The 22,016-nt window shown below is 40.2% G+C and overlaps 1 protein-coding gene across 1 annotated transcript in view; it reads right to left on the bottom strand.

Annotated features, from left to right (window-relative positions):
* LOC122817180 (tyrosine-protein kinase Srms-like) overlaps positions 1-22,016 on the bottom strand; it is a 711,881-nt gene that overhangs the window by 473,668 nt on the left and 216,197 nt on the right. The window contains exon 2 of the mRNA XM_044090394.1: positions 13,437-13,558. Within this exon, the coding sequence (XP_043946329.1) occupies positions 13,437-13,558 (122 nt within the window). The remainder of the gene's footprint in view (positions 1-13,436; positions 13,559-22,016) is intronic.

The following is a 22,016-nucleotide window of genomic DNA, read 5'->3' as shown; positions in this document are numbered from 1 at the left end:
CACTGTCAGAGCAAACATCGCATCTGTAGTGCTCTTTCCTGCAGATCCAACCATAGTGAAAGTTTTAAAACAGAAGATAATAAATGTCAGATGACTTCCCTGCTTAGTTTAGCAGAAGTGAATCAGTGTCAAGCAGGAATGGAAATCAAACCAGAAGTAGAGAAAAATCAGACGGCAACTGAATGTGCCAAAAAAAACCAGAAGAAAGAATATAAGGTGAAGGATCAGATGAGAAGGGAAGAAATGTGCAAAAGATGTAAATATAGTTGCAAGTACAGAAAAGTTCTGGAACAACCTCACATTAATTAGGATTTGATGCAGGAATGGTTAAGGAGAGGTGAAGTTAAACCAAAAGGTGAAAGGTAAATGTTGGCAGGACAGGACACTGGACTGTGAACACATTGGTTTACAAAGTCCATTGAACATGTGGAAAAAACAGACAAATGCAGGTTCTGTAAAACAGAACTAGAAACAGTTGCATATCTTCTTGCTGGGTGTGATACACTAATGGCAGAGGGTCTGTAACCTGAATGGCATAATAATGTGGCAAGACTGTTGCATTGGGGAATTGTGCAAACATTACAATATTGCAGTAGCTGAGAAGCATTGGAAACACGAGTCACAAAGCATTATCGAAAATGATGAAGTTTATATCACATGGGATCACCCATTACCAAAAGTTCAAACAACAGATGCCTGAAAGCCATATATAGTAGTCCATGAAAAGAAGATAAACGTAGCATTGATCATTGAAATCACTATACCCAGTGATTACAGTGTCTTACATACAGAGAGACACAAAGTCAGAAAATACCAGGATGTGCAGGCAGAAATGAGGGCAATGTGGAAGAAGGATACCCAGACAGTTCCAGTAGTAGGAGGAGCAACGGGGGGGGGGGGGGGGGTCATAAAAAATAATTTACAGCCTTATTTAGATATGCTGTCAATACACTGTAACTCCTTATGAACTGCAGAAAGAGTCAGCTCTGGGCACATTGCTGGTGTTTCAAACAGTACTTTTGGCTAACATCAAAGACTGAAACAATAGTAGTTTCACAAATGTAATCATACTTTGACTTAGGAATGGGGTCCATTCCCATCATGGTATTAGAAACCCAAAACACTTGGAGAAATTAAACCAATATTCTTTTTGTTAGTTAATTATTTTAATTTCACTTTTTCTGCATATATAACTGTTTCCCTAAAAATCCTTACCTTTGTTTCATCGTCTCTGAGTACACAAATTATATTGTATCTTTCTACAGAGTCATGCAAATTGTCAAAATCACTGTTTGTGTTACTAACTTGGAGAATAGATCCAAAAACACTGATTATCTCTGTAATAATTTTTGTTTTTATAAGGAACAAATGTCTAGTAAGTGACCACTTCTTCCTGGATTGGTAATAATTAAAGAATTTATGTTGTCTATCCCTTCATCAAAGAAAATAAAATAGTTAAATGCCTTTAAGGCTTCTTTTTCAGAACATGCAGGGAATTGCTACATTCAGTCTTCTCAGAAACAGAGGAATAAATCAAAGGTTTGGATCCAAAGCTTCCAGGTTTCAGTCGAATTCCCTTGTAACAAAGACATCTTGATGGCTGCGGTCGTAGTTAACTTCCACTGTAAACTGTACTTCAGTAGTTTCAAACCCAGGCATTCTTGAGGAGATCAAGCATGTTTCTTTACTTCTTCTAATATATTTCTTCAGTTTATGCAAATATTTTTGCACTTAACAATAAATAACACAAAGAGACAGTATGTTTACCCTAAACTGCAAGACATCTGCATTGCAAAGTAATGTTTCTGGAAATTCTGTGTACCTCATGACATGCTAGTTAATTAAGATTATTGATATTTAAATGTAAATGCCCCAGATCTTGCACAATATTCCATATGTGGTGTTTCCTCACTTCTAAAGAGACAGAGCTTTCTGTGTCCCTCTCTTTCTCTGGTGTCAGTCTCCCTTATAATTATTTTCGCTATGGATATTAATTTCTCATGGTTGTCTTGTCGACTGTATGCTGCAGTGACTATTACTGCAGTGTCTTTTTTTTCCAGACCAGATGAACAGTGTTTGATCTCTCCACGTTTATAAACATTTTCCAGATTATGGTTTCCCAGATGAAGCATCATATATTTGTGTATATTAAATCTCACCTGCCATTTCACTTTCAAGGCTGCTAACCTCCTTAAACCATTTCACATACTTGGTCTGACATCCATCACTGCTCCATCAATTTTAAGTAATCTAGAAATAGGTTAAATCTGTTCTATATGCTCAGTATTATATCAGATGCATTTACCAAAAGGAGGAACTTCATCCCTGGACTGACCCTTGTGGCTGACCACCGGAGGCTTTGTTTTCCTTTGACAACACTCTTCTCACAATTACAGTCATAATGACTGTCCCATCCTCTATGCATTCCTACACCCAGTTTGACATGTTAAAACAACACCAAGCTTCCAGTGCAGCACAGTTCTGACACAAAGTGTGTACTAATATTCAAGCCTGCATTTTTCACTAATAAATCACACTTAAATGAATTATACAATAAAAAAATGAAATACTGTATGAATATCTGCTATTAAAGGCAGTATTTCAACTTTCACTCTGATTAACCTATATGTGAAACACTTGTTCAGATCCTGTCACTGGCTGTAAACTGCAGCACGGATGCTATGTCTGTACACACCTTTGGTAGCAACCTGTTCAACAGTCTATAACTGTCTCAGAATATGAAAATGCACTCCATTTGACAGAAGTCACTACAGGTGAAATTCACCTTTCTAAACTGTGGATGAGGCAGAGGTGGTCTTTGCTGCCCAATACCCATAGAAAAGCACATTTGAATCCCACTCCTAACTCTTGGCATTATTTCAAGTGCAAAATTTGAAAAAAAATGGCTTTTGCACTCATGAGATGAATCCACATCATTAGTAACTGTAAAGAAATAATGGAATTATAGATAAACTCACTAAAAAGTCATTCAAAGGGGATCCAGTGGCTGTCTGCCTGGGATGACATGCTTGATAAGCCACGCTGCTTCACAAGGGACGGCTTGCACCTGTCACCCCTGGGATTCCGGATATTGGCTAAGGCTCTTGCCAGCCCCATAGAGCCTTTTTTAGGCAAGGCTCAAATTCTAAACCTACCACCCTAGAAAACAAAAATGGGAAGAAACTAAGGGTAATGCTGCTCAATGCCAGAAGTCTAAATCTCAAAATGCATGCACTCGAGGCCCTTCTCAGTATGGAGAACATCGATGTCTGTGCTGTGACTGAAACCTGGTTCAAGGCTCCTGAGAGCACCCCGGCACTATCAGGTTTTACCTCGTATCATGCGTTCCGGCCCCAAAATCCGGCCCACACCACAAAAAGAGGGGGTGTATCCATATTCATCAAGGATACCCACACCTCCAGGTTGGTGGCAACGCACGAAGCATCGGAAACCATCCAGGTGTAATTAACCATAGGCAAAACTGCTCTACAATTTGTAGCATGCTACAGGCCACCCTCTCAAACTCAGGAACCCCACACAGCCTTCCTGAAGACACTGGAGGGTATAAATGTATCTCCAAACACCATTATATTGGGTGACTTCAACTACCCAAATATAGACTGGGAACATTACTCAAGCCCCAACTTTCTAGCCCAAAGGTTCCTGGAGTTCATAAATTCAAATGCCATGGAACAACTAGTCACCGTTCCCACAAGAGGAGAAAATATACTAGATCTCATCATCACAAACATGGGGACAAAATGCTCCACACCGGAAGTATATCCCTCATTGGTGAGATCAGATCACAAACTAATCTCACTGGAAATCCACATTCCGTCCCCACCCCAAACAAAAAAGACCACAGTGAAGAACTTCTCTAAAGCAAACTTCACACTACTCAAGACTGGTGTGGTATCCTTCAAGGCCCCCGAGCCAGTGGAAACCACAACCCAAGCTGCGGAAGCCCTTACAAATGCCTTCTACGAACACCTCCAGGACTTCATGGATCAGGCAATCCCTAAGAAAACCAAGGCTCTTTCCACCAAGGGCAAACGTCCAGTCTGGTGGACCCCAGCCATAAACAAACTTTACAATAAGAGGAGAAAGCTGTTACATGATAGAGCAAAATCCATAAAAGAGAAGACACCTTTGATCATTATTAGTAAAAAAATATGAGCACTCATAAAATCATCCAAGGCCAACTTTGAGAGAAAAATTGCCATAGATTCAAAAGACAATCATAAGGCCTTCTTCAGCTATGTTAGAAACCTGGGTGGAAACTCCCAGATATGCTCAGAATTAGTCCAAAATTATACAAAAATCACTGAACCCACAGACATTGCCAACATACTGGCAGACAGGTTCAGTGCAAACTTCACCCCCCACTCCCCCCCAAAAGGAGAGATAACTATCCCAGCGGAGTGTAGCCTCCCAGACATCTCAAATGTGCAGGTGAAAGCTGCTCTCTCTAAAGCTAAAAACACAGCATCAATGGGGCCAGATGGTGTCCCTGGCTGTGTGCTACACAAACTCAATGAGGAACTAAACCCTCACATAAGGCAGCTGTTTAATCTTAGCCTTACCACAGGATACGTGCCCAAGGAGTGGCGTACGGCAACTTTGGTCCCACTCCACAAAGGCGGTGCCTCTACGGACCCTGGTAATTACCACCCCATAAGCTTAACAAGCCTGGTCTGCAAAGCTATGGAGAGGATCATAATGGAACTCATAAACAAAGACATAGGGGACTTGCAGACATTGGACCCGACCCAGTTTGGCTTTGTCAAGGGCAGATCATGCCTTTTGAACTTGGTCGACTTCTTCGAAACAGTCACCAAGGCCATTGATGAGGGAAAGGCAGTCCATACAGCCTACCTTGACCTTGCAAAAGCTTTTGACACAATACCCCACTCGGGTATTATAGAGAAACTTACCAGCTTAAATGTAAACCCATATGTCACAAGATGGGTTGCAAACTGGCTAAAGGACAGAACCCACAGGGTTAGAGTTGCTGGCGCCATGTCAGACTCCAAGCTGGTCACAAGTGGTGTCCCACAGGGCTCAGTCCTAGGCCCCCTGTTGTTCGGCATCTACTTCTCAGAAGTACAGGCAAGCATAGGAGGACTATGGCTGACAAAGTTTGCAGATGACTGCAAACTGGGTGCCATAGTGGAAAGTACATCGGACACAGATATCCTTCAGAGGGGTCTCACAGAAACTGATAGCTGGTGCCAGAGCCATGGCCTGAAGTTAAATGCCAAAACATGTATGGTCATACCCTTCGGGAAAAACAAGGTAACCCCAAGCTACCATATAGGTGGCAATCCACTAAGCACAGAAAAGGTTATCAGGGACCTGGGGACCCAGGTTGACAGTGGCCTTTCTTTTGACACTCACATTGCTAAAGTGGTTAGAAAGACCTTCTACATTGCCCACCTGATCATGAAGGGATTCACATCCAGATCAAGTGAGGTCATTGTTCCCCTGTACTCTTCAGTTATCAGACCAATGATCGAGTACAATGCCCCATTCGGGATGCATGTCGCCCGACACCTGCAGCAATTGGAGAGACCCCAAAAGTTCCTCAACAAAAGGATAAAGGGACTCCAAAATCTGTCATATGCTGCCAGACTGAAGAAACTCCAGCTCTATTCAGTCGCATACCATCTGCTCAGAGGTGACCTGTGCCTGACATACAAGGCCATGTCCAACCCGGAATTAATGGACATGCTCCACCTCAAAAAATCCAAATCTACCAGATCCACTAGAGCAAGTGACTTAAACCTTAACACGGATATAAATAGGACATGCTGGAGGGATAGATTTGTCACCCAGAGACTCCCTATGCTGTGGAATAAAATCCCGGTCCATGTGAGGCAGAGCACCTCGCTGGCTCTGTTCAAGAGAAATCTTGACCGGTGGATGGGTGATCGTAGGTTTACCCCGGGAATCATCTCTGTGTCACTGCTGGACAGAGGCACAACAAACTAAGGGGCACAGTATTTTTTAACATAAGGGGTGGCGTAAGCCACAAAACCCTGGGCTAGGCTTATAAATGCCTTATGGCAGATAGCCTAGTATAAACCTATGAACCTATGAACTACGTATAAATCCCTATGTCACAAGATGGGTTGCCAACTGGCTCACTGACAGAACCCACACTGTGAAAGTAGCAGACTCCAAATCTGACTTCAGACCAGTGACAAGTAGAGTATCACAGGGTTCAGTCCTGGGTCCTCTCCTGTTTGCTATCTACTTCTCTGAAGTACAGGCTAACACAGAAGGTCTTTGGCTAATGAAGTTCGCAGATGACTGCAAACTAGGAGCAATAATCGAAACTCCTAACGATGTGGACATCCTACAAAAGGGCTTCACAGAGACAGATGCCTGGTGTCAAAGCCATGGCCTCAAGCTCAATGCCAAAAAGTGCATTGTCATCCCCTTTGGTAAAAACTCTGTGCCCATGAACTACCATATAGGCGGTAATCTACTTAACACTGAAAGTGTGATAAGAGACCGTGGGACACAGGTGGACAGTAGTCTCTCCTTTGATAATCACATCGCCACAGTGGTCAGGAAATCCTTCTACATGGCACACATCATCACAAAAGGTTTCTCATCCAGGAAAAAATAAGTCATTGTTCCCCTCTACTCGCCACTTATTAGACCCATTATAGAGTACAACACCCCTTTTGGTATGTACCTCACAAGACATCTACAACAACTGGAAAGACTGCAGAAATACCTCACAAAGAGGATTACCAGCCTCAAACAGATGCCCTACGCAGACCATCTCAAAAAACTGCAGCTTTACTCTGTCGCATATCGCCTACTCACACAAAGCTATGTCAAACCCAGAGCTTTTGGACATGCTCCACTTAAAGAAATCCCAAGCCCTCTGAGCTACATGCTTTAGGAACCTAAACCTGGTCAGCACAACAAACAGAACATGCTGGAGGGATAGATTCCTGTCCCAGAGACTTCCCATACTCTGGAACAAACTACCTATCTATATTAAACAAAGCTCCGCATTAGCACTGTTCAAGAAAAACACACAAAAAAACAAGGCTGGGAAGTGGGACCTTCACAGCTTATTGTAAGCGCTTTTGTCTTGAACAATATCATTGAAAGCTTGATAGTGTTACATTGGTTGAATTTTAAAGTTAAAAGCTTTGTGTAAATAAGGGGAAGATATTTGTATTTACTGTGTTTTATATGGTCTTTGATGCGTATATGTTTATATAATTTTTGTATCTTTTTTCTAATGTTTGTCGTGAAGTTGTGGTATGATATACTTTTAAATGTTAATTGCATTGATGATGTCAGACCTTGCGGTCATTTTAAAATGTATTCAGATACGTTAATGTTTGTCTGATGAAGTCTTGATATTGTTCGAGATAAAAGCGCTTACAATAAACTGTGAAGGTCCCGCTTCCCAGCCTTGGTGTTTTTTTTTGTGTTTTAAAGAGTTTTTGTGTTCTTAGTTTTGTGGCACTCTTCAAGAAAAATCTTGATGATTGGATGGGAAATAGGAAATTCACCCTAGGGATCACGTCTGTGGCTCTGCTCGACAGTGGCAAAGGAAAATAATTTTCTTGGGTGGCAAAAGCCAGGGTACCTTCTTGGCTAGGCTTATATAGGCCCTAGGGCCAATAGCCTAGTACCTCCCTATGAACCTATGAGTCCTAATGATAAAAAGAAACAGATGCCTACTTCTACTCTTACTTTTATCACAGACAGGTAGTGCAGCAGCAAAATGGCCCCAATTAACATGCATTATCTACCCAAACTGTTACCACTGCCCAGTCTAATCAGCAAAAAAAAAATAAAAAAACACCCTAAAAGAGACATACCGTTCTAAAATAATGTGTCAGATTGAACACTGTCTGATGTGGAAGCAGACAGTGGTTTTTGGAGGGAAACTGTCATGTAAGAAGTCCAACTTTACTAAAGTGCAACAGAATACATTATGTCTGATCAGTACTTTCTGGTACATTTGTGAGAGATATTACACTGGATTAAGACAGCAGAATTAACTTTCATGCTAATGCTAGAAAGATTGGTGTAGTAGTTACCAATGGAAAAAAAAAGCTGTGGTAGCTTGGTTTGTATGCACATAGATAATAGTTGGGATTTAATATAAGAAAGTACAAATTACATATTCTAGAACATTCTAGAAACAGGAATTCACATAAAACAGATATGCTAGAGGTGACATTAAGCTGTACACAGAAGGAAAATGGTTTGGGGAGGCAATTAACCCTAAGGTGAGTCATACTATATACAATGTGGAACAGAAGAGCTGAAATCAAAAATGATGGAGAGGTACCTAGATTAGGGAGTTGGTCTCAGTGACACTGAAGTCATTTTCTTATGTACAAGGCCCTGGAAAGGCCACTGTCTTGAATAGTGATACTGCGGTCATCTCTCCAATGTATGAGATTCTGATAATGCCACACCTGGGGTAATATGTACAGTACTGAATATTACACAGAGGAACAGAATTTAGATTGGTAGAAATGTGCAAGACAGAATTACCAAACTGCTGAAGAGATTTACAGGGCTGAGATATGAAAAGGGACTTAACTTGGGCGTGCATACACAAGAAAAAAGAAAAGTGACCTGCAGGCACTGTGTCATTTAACAGCAAAGGAAAGAAGTTCAGTTGAAGATGGAGAGTGCAAATGCAGGTGGCAGCCAAAAGCAGATCATTCAAGTTATACCCCTGACAAAATACTGTTCATGGAAAATGAAGCATGGAATGGTACAGAGAAAGTAATCCGAAGGGGTCCAAGCTGCTGTGGAAAGCATGGAATAGTACAGAGAAAGTAATTCGAAGGGGTCCAAGCTGCTGTGGAAAGCATGGAATGGTACAAAGTAATTCGAAGGGGTCCAAGCTGCTGTGGAAAGCATGGAATAGTACAAAGTAATTCGAAGGGGTCCAAGCTGCTGTGGAAAGCATGGAATGGTACAAAGAAAGTAATCCGAAGGGGTCCAAGCTGCTGTGGAAAGCATGGAATAGTATAACGTAATTAGAAAGATTCCAAGCTGCTGTGGAAAGCATGGAATGGTATAAAGTAATTAGAAGGATTCCAAGCTGCTGTAGAAAGCATGGAATGGTATAAAGTAATTAGAAGAATTCCAAGCTGCTGTGGAAAGCATGGAATAGTATAACGTAATTAGAAAGATTCCAAGCTGCTGTGGAAAGCATGGAATGGTATAAAGTAATTAGAAGGATTCCAAGCTGCTGTAGAAAGCATGGAATGGTATAAAGTAATTAGAAGGATTCCAAGCCGCTGTGGAAAGCATGGAATGGTATAAAGTAATTAGAAGGATTCCAAGCCGCTGTGGAAAGCATGGAATAGTATAACGTAATTAGAAAGATTCCAAGCTGCTGTAGAAAGCATGGAATGGTATAAAGTAATTAGAAGGATTCCAAGCTGCTGTAGAAAGCATGGAATGGTATAAAGTAATTAGAAGGATTCCAAGCCGCTGTGGAAAGCATGGAATGGTATAAAGTAATTAGAAGGATTCCAAACTGCTGTGGAAAGCATGGAATAGTATAAAGTAATTAGTAGGATTCCAAGCTGCTGTGGAAAGTGTAAAGAAAGCACAGTTCAAACTGGGGCAACACCTTCTGTCTCCACCTTGCTATGAAATCCAGTTTGTAACAAACAATAAAAATATAATGAATACAAACAGTTTCTGAAAGGGTATTCTGATTACACACTTTAAATGTAAACAGACGTACATGCAGACACTTTAGGAGGTAACTGCTCCTGTGTTTTCTTTTAACAAGGGACATTACATATGCTAAAAGGGGAGTATTTTTAAGTACTGCAGTTGTTCCTCACTTCAAGTTAAGGTTCAAGTTACACCACATTGACAGTGACAGAAATGATAATATATTCAGTGCAGGAAACTATTTAAAAAAACTCACCATATTTAGCATTTGGCCAAAGATCTTTATATTATAAAACCAGAGTAAAATATTCTTAGAGGTAAATGATAAAACTGCAATGCTTTGGGTGTGATACCACATTAAGAACAAATTGGTTTAATGAGTGAAGCATAAAGAAACAATAGAACAGGCTCTGAAAAGAAGCTGAAACAGTAAAGAACCTGACAAAATGTCCAGTGACGCTGTTGAATGACCACCACTTATGTGACAAAAAAGTATAAGGTGATCCAAATAAGCTGTTTGGTGCTGAAATGAACCATTTGATTCCATAACAGATAATTGTATATGTTTCTATATGTGGATGATGATCAGTCCTAAATACAGTTTGCCATATTATGCATAGCACATAACCATTCAAAATTCTTAATTAAAAAGTTACTGATAAATTACTGCATGCAGTGAGTATAGAAGAAACTGACCCTGCCACAAATGTTTCCTTCAAATTCAGTCATTTGTTAACTTTTCAGATAATGTCATCTTACCTTCCAAGAGTTTGTCTCCTGACTTCACTGTCATATGCTGACATGCCCTCTCCCTTGGACAAACACACACAAAATGGTACAACAATGCCACTAGCAGATTTTGTTTTTGGTCTGTAGGATCTGCCCAGTGACTTCCACTTCCTGCACAAGACTGAGCCATCTATTCCTCCACTTTGGTGAGAGTTATTAAGCCCAAGATAAACTCAGTGGTTAGTAAGCAAGACAGTTTATCAGTTCTCTGGACTATTCTTGCTTATTCCACAACTGCTACTCTTAAAAGGTGCATGCATACTGGCATGTATGTGCAACATCCCAGCTAAGTGGCACACTCAATGCAGTATGGCCATGCCGGGCTCCTTACTGTGGGCAATACATCTCCACATGTAGTGAGCCAGCCTGTCTCACTTTACCAGTATGGGCAAAAAGGCATTGGCCATTTACTCCCATCCTCCTCTGCCTAGCCACTCCAGTGACCATACCATTATCCCGACACAGGTCATCTGGGGAAGAGTAAAGGCTTTATCCCTTTGTGCCATGGGGCTTTCACTAGCAAATTTCTAACACCAATCCATTCAAGACAACACAACAGGCAGGCAAGAAAAGAATAAAAAGATGTTTCCATAATGCAGTTTGAATTCTATAACAGCATAAAAACATTATAACAAAGTCCGTAAAATAAAAAATACTGACATTTACACCCATATATAATACATTGGTCAACGTTATTATGTTCTCCAGTGTGATTTGTCTGATTGATGCTTTACTACGTTTCTCAAACAGTTAAAGTTTAATTTTTACTTTTTTTAGATAACCAGTAAGCTCAAGCAATTCATTTAGGACTACATGCATTGTGTCTTTTACAAGTGACTAAACATACCTATCTCTTTTTCTGCTTACAGTTTCTGCCTCACACCCTAAAATATCTAGTTCTACTCTATCAATAGCATGCAAGACTTGGAACCTGTTCCACCGCATTGCAATCACTTTTAAAGCATCTGTATTTACTTCCAGTTTCGTTTCTGGCACAGATAAAAATACAGATTTAATTGTTGTCTGGCATATCAAGTCAGCTTCACAACAGTATGTAGCCCAAATAATACTAATTGTTTACAGCTCCAGTTTTATGTCACATACTAAATAGTCTATAAGCAGTAACTGAGCTGAACTGAGCAGATAGCTTAATGTTTTAAATATTTGTTTTTTTCATTCTCCAATGTTTGCCATTCATTGGGCATGTACAGGGAAACTAGCTGCTGATGGGAGCCAGTCAGATATGCATACAGATAATTCTTTATAAGGGTTGCAGAGACTGCAGATGGTGGCACGCAGTGCATGCGGTGTATCAAGACCTTGCCAAGGACTTTGACAACATTTCATAGGCTGTTATCATTTAAAAGCTAAATATTTTAAAAATCAACCCAAATGTGCTAAGATGGATAACAAACTGGCTGAAGGATAGAACCTACACAGTGCCAGTTGCATGTGCCGCATCATAATGTATGAAAGTGACCAGTGGTGTCCTCCGTGCTTGGTGCTCAGACATCTCTTTTTTGTTATTTCCTTCTTAAATGTCCATGCAGAGAGGGAAGACTTCTGGCTAGCAATGTCTGTAGATGACTGCAAACTAGGGGTTGTTGCCAACAGAACATCATCAAAGTAATCACTACTTTACAACACACTGATCAGGTCAATTACTGAGTACAACACCCCCCTGCTAAACTTGTCAAACAATTAGAGTCACCCCAAAGGTTTCTAGCCAAAATGATATCATGGCTAAAATCCATGTAATTAATTTCCTTAGATTCACCATTACCATCTCTTTGTGTGTCTGCATAACCTCAAAGCTTCCCACATCTTCCTCCATTTGACACTTATAAAACATATATTTGTAATGCCTCTAAACTCATGTGCAAAAGTTCATACTTTCCATGTCTATAATGACTGCATCTTATATGGTGTCTCTATGTGTTGTGCAGGGTCTGGTTGATTTTGCTGACAGATGAATTATCAAGCAGAAACTGATCGACTTTAAGCTGTTGAGAATTCCGAACTACCGGCAAACCTACAAGTCGAAACACTAACATCTCACCTTGTGCATCCTTACCAGCATACTGCAAAACATACAAAATAACCATATTTGTAGGTAACAAGCTCCCCCTCCTGCACCACGAGAAGGACTACATCTCCTCCACACCCCACCTGAACCCCACTACTCACATACTACACTATCATGGAAAAAGGGGGAGCAATCCATTTTCAACACAAAAAGTTACCCCCAAATCCATGATAGTTCTCAGAGAAACAGATACTGACAAGTCTGAGCCCTGAGAAACACTTAATGATAGAAACTTGATTGCACATCTCAATGGGCTCTACCTGATTAAATGAACTACACCTCTTGTAGAATCATGGGTCTCCAGCCATTTCATGAAGATTTGCCTGCAAATGCACAAAATAGCATATTTGTCAAAATATTTTTTTTTTTATGTAGGAGGCAAGTCCATCTTACCCATTCATCCATGTGGGTGGACATCCAACAGTCCCTGATACTTCATGTAATCACTTTCAAAGTCACAATTAGTCAAAGAAAAAGCAAATATTTGCTTTTTAATGAAAAATCAAATATCTACCTTTCTTCAGCAACTTCAGAGTAGAATGACTGAATTTTTAAAATGCAGTGCGCTTTTATTTTCATTTTACCTGTTTTTTGACTGGGTAAACTCACTGGCTACAACTATTCCTCTTCAGGGGAAACCCAAGATCACTGTCTGGTTCAGGGATTTGCTCAGCATCACACAGTAGCCAAATGAAGTTGAAATGAGTCAAACCCTGTACTTTGTTACTCAATGTACAGGAAATTTGTTAGGAAAAGCAGAAAGTTATCGGGACAATCCAAGATAAAATTAATAAAACACAACAGATGAAAGCAAAAACACAAGAACATACAAAATCCCATTATGTGCAGATAATGTTCCTGGTTTCATGTCTGTTACCTGACAGTGAGAAGTCACTCCCTTCTGATTCACTCTGACGCACAAGGAAGGACCCGTTTTTATTGGGTGGTGAAAACAGTAGTTTTTCTGCCTCTGCTCGAGTCATTTCTCCGAAGTACCAGCTGATGGAAAACAAAATAAATTTGAGAAACACAATATTTTTTCTGAAAGAATATTCTTGAATCAGTTAAGTGCTGATGAGATAATTCATGTGCCATTAATGATTGCTGACAAAGGTATTAATTACACTGCAACAATCAGTGCTTTCACCAAATTATACTCTTCGGGACATGTAAGTTACTATATCATTTCTATACAGATTTAGAAGACTTGCTCAGAAGTCTAGATAAACAGTGCCAGGTTTGTTTAAAGAAGCCTGTTGCTCTAGCTTCAGAAGCCCTAAGATAGAGTGGTCACACTGTATGTCCTAGTGGTCACATTATATGTCCTAGTGGTCACATGTTCTAGTGGTCACATTATATATCTTAGTGGTCACACTGTATGTCCTAGTGGTCACACTGTATATCCTAGTGGTCGCATTATATATCTTAGTGGTCACACTGTATGTCCTAGTGGTCACATTATATGTTTTAGTGGTCACACTGTATGTCCTAGTGGTCACACTGTATGTCCTGCTCTCTGCAGTGTACATCTTCAGCTTTTACCCATTTAACCCCATCTGGCCATTCATCTGTTGAAGCCTGAAAATCTTCTCTTTTATGGGCTCCTTTTTCTTCCTTTAATTTTCTGAGGTCTCTGCATGTCATTCTAAGCCATGATAAGTATATGATTCATAGGCAGAGAAACATGAAATGCAGCAAAGAATATGGATATAGTGCATTATGGGAGTTCATAGTAAAAGGAAAACAGAAATGACCATTCATTAAAGGGAGGATACTTAGCAGACAGTTGAAGTACTTTACTGAAAGGTCACTGTAAGTTCGAAATACTTTTGCATCAGACTTTTGAGCAGCAACAGAAATGGGGATTCAGACATGCATGCATTAGCAACAGGAAAAGTTCAGCACTAAAGCAGGATGGAAAAGAGGATCCAGACATTGTGCATTTAACAGAGACAAACTGGTTGAAATAGTTTATATCTGCAAGCACATTCCTTGCATCATTTGTTTATGCAGAACTCTTATATCATCCCTTACAAAGCTGTTATAGACTTAGTTCTTCTCTGTTATCTTCACGAGCCATTCCTGAAAAGGGATATCCTTTTGGAAAAGACTTGGTGTTACTTAACCTCCTAAAACTGCTTTTTACTGCCTTTTCTTCCTCATTAATTTGTAACTAGTCATCCTCCCCCTAATTCTGGAGAAGAGTCACAAATGTACATACATGAAGAAGACCATAAGTATCTATAGCCTGCCTGCTCAGTGTGGCTACCATGGATCTGCCCCACCATTAGTTCACAGTCCTTTTCCTTAACCAGCTAAACTCCATCTGAAGGAGTCAGTAGTCCTTGTCTGCTGTCTGGGAGCCTGATCCAACTAACACCTTCACGAACAGTACTTCCTCAAATCCAGCTTGTAACATGCTTCCTTAATTTATAGATCATGGCCTCTCCCTCCACCTCTGTCACTTTTTAAGTGAACTCCTTCAAAGTTTCCCGTTTATTTTTTCTGGACCTACATTTCATAGTCTCCTGGTATCAAAGGATATCAGACTAATCTCTTCTAGGCTCTCTATACAGTTCTTGCCATTTTTTATAATTATTTTATTTCTTTCACCCTTCACGGCTTTCTAAACCAGATGGTGTATATATTTCAGCCAAGCTCTCACTAATGGTCTACAGTAAGCATGTGACATTCCTCTTGTATAGAATCTGATCGCTTAGAACAGCAGAACATCCTGTGTCCCTTAGTTGTTGCCGTGTCTGTCTGGAGCTGGTAGCTCATTACCATTGTTACATTGTTACATTTGTTCTTGCATCTTCCCTGTAATGACGCTTTGAGCAAGACTCATCCAGCACTGTATTCCATGCCCGATAATTACCCACACGTAATCCCCTACAGGTTTAGCACTGAGGTTTTCATTACAGCTGCCCATTCCCCAGCAGCTTCTTCAGCTCTCTCATCAGGATGGCTCCCATCGCTAGCATCTGCTGTACTAAAGGTTTATCTTTTTATCATTCTCCATTGTGCTATTTCAGACAAACAGACTGAAGATCACAGGCCTCAGGAATGTACCCTGTAGAACACTGTTACTTTTATTTATTTATTTATTGACATTTGTTTTTTGGGAAAGTCCGACTGGGTACAGGTGCCCATTTTGTTGAATAGTCAGATGGGGTATGGATGAATTTATGGGTTAAGGTGAGCAGAGTATAAAACACTTTAGGTGGTGAGGAGGTTTAAGCCAGCAAAGTGTTTTTAGTGCTAAACAGTGGTGGGCTTGGTAAGGTTTGCTGCAAGCAGATCTGGTGACTTTGTTATACGAAGGCTGAAGCTTAGAACTAAGTGAGTTCCATGTAGGAGAGACGGTAAGAGATAAGTGGTAGCTAGAGTTACCTTGACAGTCTGTAAGGAATTTCTTTACTCTGTGTAGGGTGCCTGGTTTTTGATGGGTTTCCTTCGTGCTGTTGTGGACATGTAAATCAAATTTAAGATTGTCATGCCAAGTAGTTTTGTATGTAGGGTAACTTCAGTTATGGTATTATTTAGGGAAGACATTTTAAAGATTTTTTTCATGGAAATGGCATTTTGGGAAAAAAGAGAAGTAATTTAGTTTTTCTTTTTTGGGGGGGGGGGATTTAGTAGCAGGTAATTATCCCCTACCAAACCTTCACCAGAGTTAAAGGCTTCTTGAGTAGTTATCTGAAGATGTAGGGCATTGTTGCAAGCGTATATTAGGACAGAAACATCAGCACTTTGTTTGAGGGAAGCTTGCTGAGAGGATTTATATAAATTGTTAGTGACTATATTAAAGAGCAGAGGGCCAGAAATAGATCCCTGTGGCACACCAGTATTGATAGGAAGGAAGGAAGGGAGTAAAAGTGGAGAGACATTTAACGAATTGGTGTTGCTACACCATAGTTGTGTGAGTTGTGATAGCCCAACACAATACAGATGGTAGAGGAGGTTTTGGCAAGAGACTAGATCAAAAGCTTTAGACAGATCAAGGAATACAGAGTAAAAAAAGTTTGCTTTCATTTCTAGCTTTGTTAATAGGATCTATAAAAGTTAATAATACAATTGTAGTGCTATGGGTGGGTCTAACCATGCTGTTTGGGGGTCAGGAACTTTTCCTGAAGAATATGTTGAAGAATATGGTTGTGAATGCACTTCTCCAGAATTTTTGGCAAAAGGCAATAGGTCTGAAATCGGTTATACCAGATGAGGTTCCTCCTTTATGAAGGGGGATGATGAAGATTTTTTTTCCATGGAGAAGGAAGGTATGATTCCTTGATAGATGTGTTAATTAGAAGAGACACAGGATAGAATATGGAACTGGCAACCATCTTGAGGTATTCTGCTGGGAGATGATCTAGTGAAGGTGAACAGGGTTTCAGTTTAAGGAGTAGCAGGTTGGGATGGGTTTTTGGGTATGTCAGGATTGCTGGGAGGAAAATCTTTAGCAAGGGCTTAAATATTTTGCATAAAATGAGTACGTTAAATTGAGAAGATATTTGGTGGGAGTGTTATTTGGGGTAGGATTAGGAATGATGGATGTTCCAGGCCAAAGTATATTATTCATAGAAGACCAGAATTTTTATAGCAATTTGATGCTGGAGGTTAGATGGGTTTTCAGATGAAATATTTTTTTGACTGTGTCCCCCTCACCATTAACTCTATGTCCTACCTTGCTGTCATTTTTACAAACACCTGGGTACTTTCCACCTATAATCTTCAGTTTGCTTATAAGCCTTCTGTAGGCGGGAAACAGACCCGTTCACTTATAGCTCATTAATTGTTGTTTCTGACTACAAACGCATTTGCAAAAGAAACATGATTTGCTTTTAATCAATCCCAAAAAGATGCTTCCTTGCAAGCAACAGCACCAATGGAAAGGGATGACATTTTCACTACTCCAAAATCAGTTGTATAAGGAACACAAATATGGCTTAAGTGTGAGTCATATGAAGGACTGTCCTAGAAAAGGCTGAGCAATCCAGTGTGGGTCATAGCAAAGAACCAGCAAGCACCAGGAAACCAGAACTCAGCAATAGAGGATGCTGTCAAAGTAGGTAGCCGAAAGTCAGCAGAGTGAGCAGTGGCAATGTGAAATAAATAAATAAATAAATAACCAAGCTTTATTGTAGGTTTCACCAGGCTTTTTCCATCTGATTGAAGATTTAGTGAGTTTACATTTGATGAAACAACTGGGAAGCAAAAATCATCAGCATAATGATGTACGTTATTTCTCTACAATCAACAGCAAACTTTTAGCCGAGTAACAGATTTAATCGCTTTCGTTTCTCTGTCTTTTGCTTTCATACAATCGGCATTGCCTGTTTGAAGGAATATAATTTTCACCATTGTAAGTTGCTTCCCCATGAAGATCAGTGCCTGTGATACCAATATGTCTTTTTCATCAACTGGAAAATGTTTGGTTTAATACAGACAGCAGTTATAGGGCTCCAAAATACTGTAATTTTGAGACAACCAGTGTGGTATATGTTGCTGAATGTTTGACATGTTGATTTTTTTATACAGGACATACAACTGGAAAACTGAAAATGAAGGGTGTCTGAACATTGCCGTGCCATTAGAAAGCGAAGTGTAAGAAGTACACTACTTAAACAGAATAAAGTCCAAGAATGTTAAAAGGTTTATATTTTATAGCATAGATACCATCATGCTGGATATTGAAGGTGAGACAATGAAGATGTATAAGATATGAAATAATATAAATGGCAAGTAAAATTACATGCAATGAATCAGGCTGGTTTAAGAAAGCACAAAGGTTGAAAAGGAATTAAATGTTAATGTTTTATATTTTCGTCTAAGGCAAAATGCCAAATGTTGAATCACAAAAATCAACATTAAACTTCAAAAATGTATTTTTCTGCTCCTTAAAACTGATCACAAATGAATTTCCAGTGCTATAGAATGTGAGCAGATGAATATTAAGTTCTTAGAGTAGCATACAATGACTGACTAGCTCTGGGCGCTGACTGCTCGTACTTTTTGAAGGTTTGTCAAGAACCGCTAAAAACTCTGTTAGATTAGCATTCCTTTTTGTTTGGAGTACTACTTCTATCATGATTTGCTATGTGCACAATTTGAATAGATACAATACCTTGCAAACATTATACCTGACTAAACCAATTTACTTTAAGTGCAGATTTTTTTCCTTTTTATAGTGATCATTCTACGTGTAATTAGGAATAATTTTGCCAAATATGTTGTCTGCCAATCACCTGTGAGATAGCGCACTATGACAGCTGATAAGCAATGAAGGCAATGACACCATTAAATGTCCAGAGCTGAAAGATTTAAAAGCAATGTTTTTTGTAACTCAGAACCAACTACTCCAGATTTCTGTGTTACAAAAATTTTTATAGAGATATGTTTCCATGATGCAATGATCATTACAGCTGTCTATATTGTTTATATGGAGAAAAGAAGGATTCGTTTTTAATAACAGTATGTTTGTCAAGTATGCGAGAGGTCCTGTATGAAGGCGAGGACACTGGGTTATTGCTAACTCACTGTTTCCATAATGCTACACAATAAAAACAAGTTCCTCATAGGCTATTTCTTACTTTATACATTCCTGGCAATACTGTACGGTTATGTTAAAACCTTAACGTTTAACTTTGTAACAAGACTACTGAAGAAATGGTACTATTTACAAATGTTTATAACCTCAAAGTTTTAACATTGTAGCAGACAGTACTGCAGAAATGGTACTATTTACAAATGTTTATAACCTCAAAGTTTTAACATTGTAGCAGACAGTACTGCAGAAATGGTACTATTTACAAATGTTTATAACCTCAAAGTTTTAACATTGTAGCAGACAGTACTGCAGAAATGGTACTACTCAATAATAGATATAATGGTATAAGGGTAAATGAGTATTAAGACTTCTTTGGATCTCGTGGAGATGCTTTGGAAGTTAGATAAGACAGAAGGCTTTCTAAGCTACTGCAGAGATATAATAGTGAAATGATAAGGAATTATCAAAAAAGTGCCTATATCCCTTACAACAGTGTTCACCTCAACACTGTGGGATTAGAAATGTTTTATTTACCAAAATGAACTATGCTGCATTTTTCACATCCCTTGCACTAATTGTTACTGTGGTCTAACCCATGTTGGAGTATTTGAGAGTCAGTGGAAGACACAATAACAATACATAGTTTACAGTCATCTGCAAACATGGTTAACCATAGACTAGGAGTATTGGACTGAAGGTCTGAGAAATATACTCCAAAAGTACAGTTGTGTACACTTACCATAAATGTAGATGTTCGAGTGTATTCACTGTTGCAGTCATCACATTTGGGTTATCTGCTTGCAGTAGCCCTCAGTCAGCCTGATTACCAAAGTCTTGGCTCCTGCATCGGTTGCTGTCTCATCTTTCATGATGTCAGGTAGTCAGGGGTATAAAGCATGCAGCCGACGCCATTACATCAGTTTTGCTTGCCCCAGATGTCAGATGCCCCCATAATGGGAAGTAATTATATATACAAGGTTACACCTCTAACAAAAAAGCAAAGACACCAAAATGCTTTAAATATAGTGAGCTAGAATAGAGGTATAGCCAATAGAAGTTAGGGGGCTGGAGGGAGGGTAACTAGGACTGCAACAGTGAATACACTCAAACATCTACATTTATGGTAAGTGTACACAACTGTACTATGTTCTTCGTGTTTCACTCTTGCAGTCATCACACTTGGGTAGATCCCCAAAGCTAAGGATGGGAAATTAGATAGCATTAGGACCAGCTATAAGGCCCTGCAAGACTGCAGTGGCAAAACCAGCTCTGGATTTAGAGAAAATTGGCAAATGGAACTGCTTGGTGAAGGTATGTACAGAACTTCAGGTAGCAGCTTCTAGGATGTCCCTGGTAGGGACACCTCTGAGAAAGGCTGTAGAGGTAGATGCAGCCCTGGTTGATTGTGGTCTAATCCCCTGTGGGGTAGGTTTTCCATGATGCTTATAGCAGAAATGAATGCAATAGCCTATCCATTTAGAAATGGTTTGCTTTGAAATGGCCTTCCCCTCTGCCCCTGCAGCAAATGCAAGCAGCAGTTGTTCAGATTTCCTGAGAGGTTTAGTCCTGTCCAAGTAAAATCTAAGTTGTCTGTGCACATCTAAGGAGTGCAGTATCTGTTCCCCTTTGTTCTGTGGATTAGAAAAGAAGGTTGGCAAATGAATGGACTGATTAAGAGCCACACTGGATACCACCTGGGCATGAAGGAGGGATTGTGCCAGAGGGACACCCTGTCCACATGAAAAATGATGAAATGCTCTACTGCCATAAGGGCCTGTAATTCAGATACCCTTCTTGCTAAAGTGATGGCTAAAAGGAAGGCTGTTTTCCAAGAAAGGAATTTCAACTCTGCATTTGCAGCTGGCTCGAAGGGAGGTAGAGTGAGTTTATCCAATACAAAGTTAAGGTCCCAGGCTGGAGTAGGGGCTCTCCTGGGTGGTCTTAAGTTTTTGGCCCCTCTGAGGAACTGCTTGAGCAGTGGATGAGAGAAAAGAGGGGGTTCTGTGTTGTAATGAGCTGAAATGGCTGAGGTGTGAATTTTGATGGCGGAAAAAGAAAGGCCCTTGTAAAGCATCTCAGTTAAGTATTGAAGAATCTGAGGTAAACTGGGCACAGCTGTGCCCATCCTTAAGCTTGGTTCCAGGAACAGAATCTTGTACATTTTTCAGCATAGGATTTTTAAGTACCAGGCCTCCTTGCCTCCAGAATGACATCCAACGCCTGCCTGCTGAGGGATGGTAACGGAGAGATTAGGTAATTAGCCAGGCTGCCAGGTTCAGGGTTTGAAGCTGTGGGTGCAGAATCTGGCCCTCTTGCTGGGACAGTAGGGCAGGGGTCTGAGGCAGGTGCCATGGTGCCAGAAGTGACACATTGCCATGGTTCCAGAAGTGACACACTGCACAAAAGGGGGTACCAGTGTTGGCGTGGCCAGTCTGGTGCAATCAGTACCATCCTTGGTTTGCCCTGTTTGATCTTTAGTAGTACCTTGGAGAGGAGAGGCAGAGGGGGAAAGGCATAAACTGATAGGTTTTTCCAGGTGAAGGACATGGCATCCACTTTCCAAACTTGTTTGTGGGGAGTCCTTGTGCTGAATTTTTCCAATTGGTAGTTCTGGGGGGGGGGGGCAAGTCTATATCTGGGCTCCCCCAATTGCTTCTCAACATGTTGAATATCTTTGGTTTCAGTTTCCACTCATGTGGGTCCATGAAATTTCTGCTTAGGTCATCTGCCAGTGTTTTTAGCTTTCCTGGCAGGAACTGAGCCTGTTGTTAGAGTCAGAGTAATCCTGGCTTTCCCAGCGAAAATGCTCCCTAAGAGTCTGCAAGTTTACACCAAAAGAGAAATCATCTTTAGGGAAAGCAGAGGGAATGGAGTCCTCTGCATCAGAATACTCATACGTAGATAAGGGTA

The sequence above is a fragment of the Protopterus annectens genome, chromosome 12.part0, assembly GCF_019279795.1.
Source record: "Protopterus annectens isolate FY-2018-M chromosome 12.part0, PAN1.0, whole genome shotgun sequence".
NCBI lineage: Eukaryota > Metazoa > Chordata > Ceratodontiformes > Protopteridae > Protopterus > Protopterus annectens.
The sequence above is the reverse complement of the archived record's forward strand: the minus strand, read 5'-3'. Positions and strand labels throughout refer to the sequence as shown.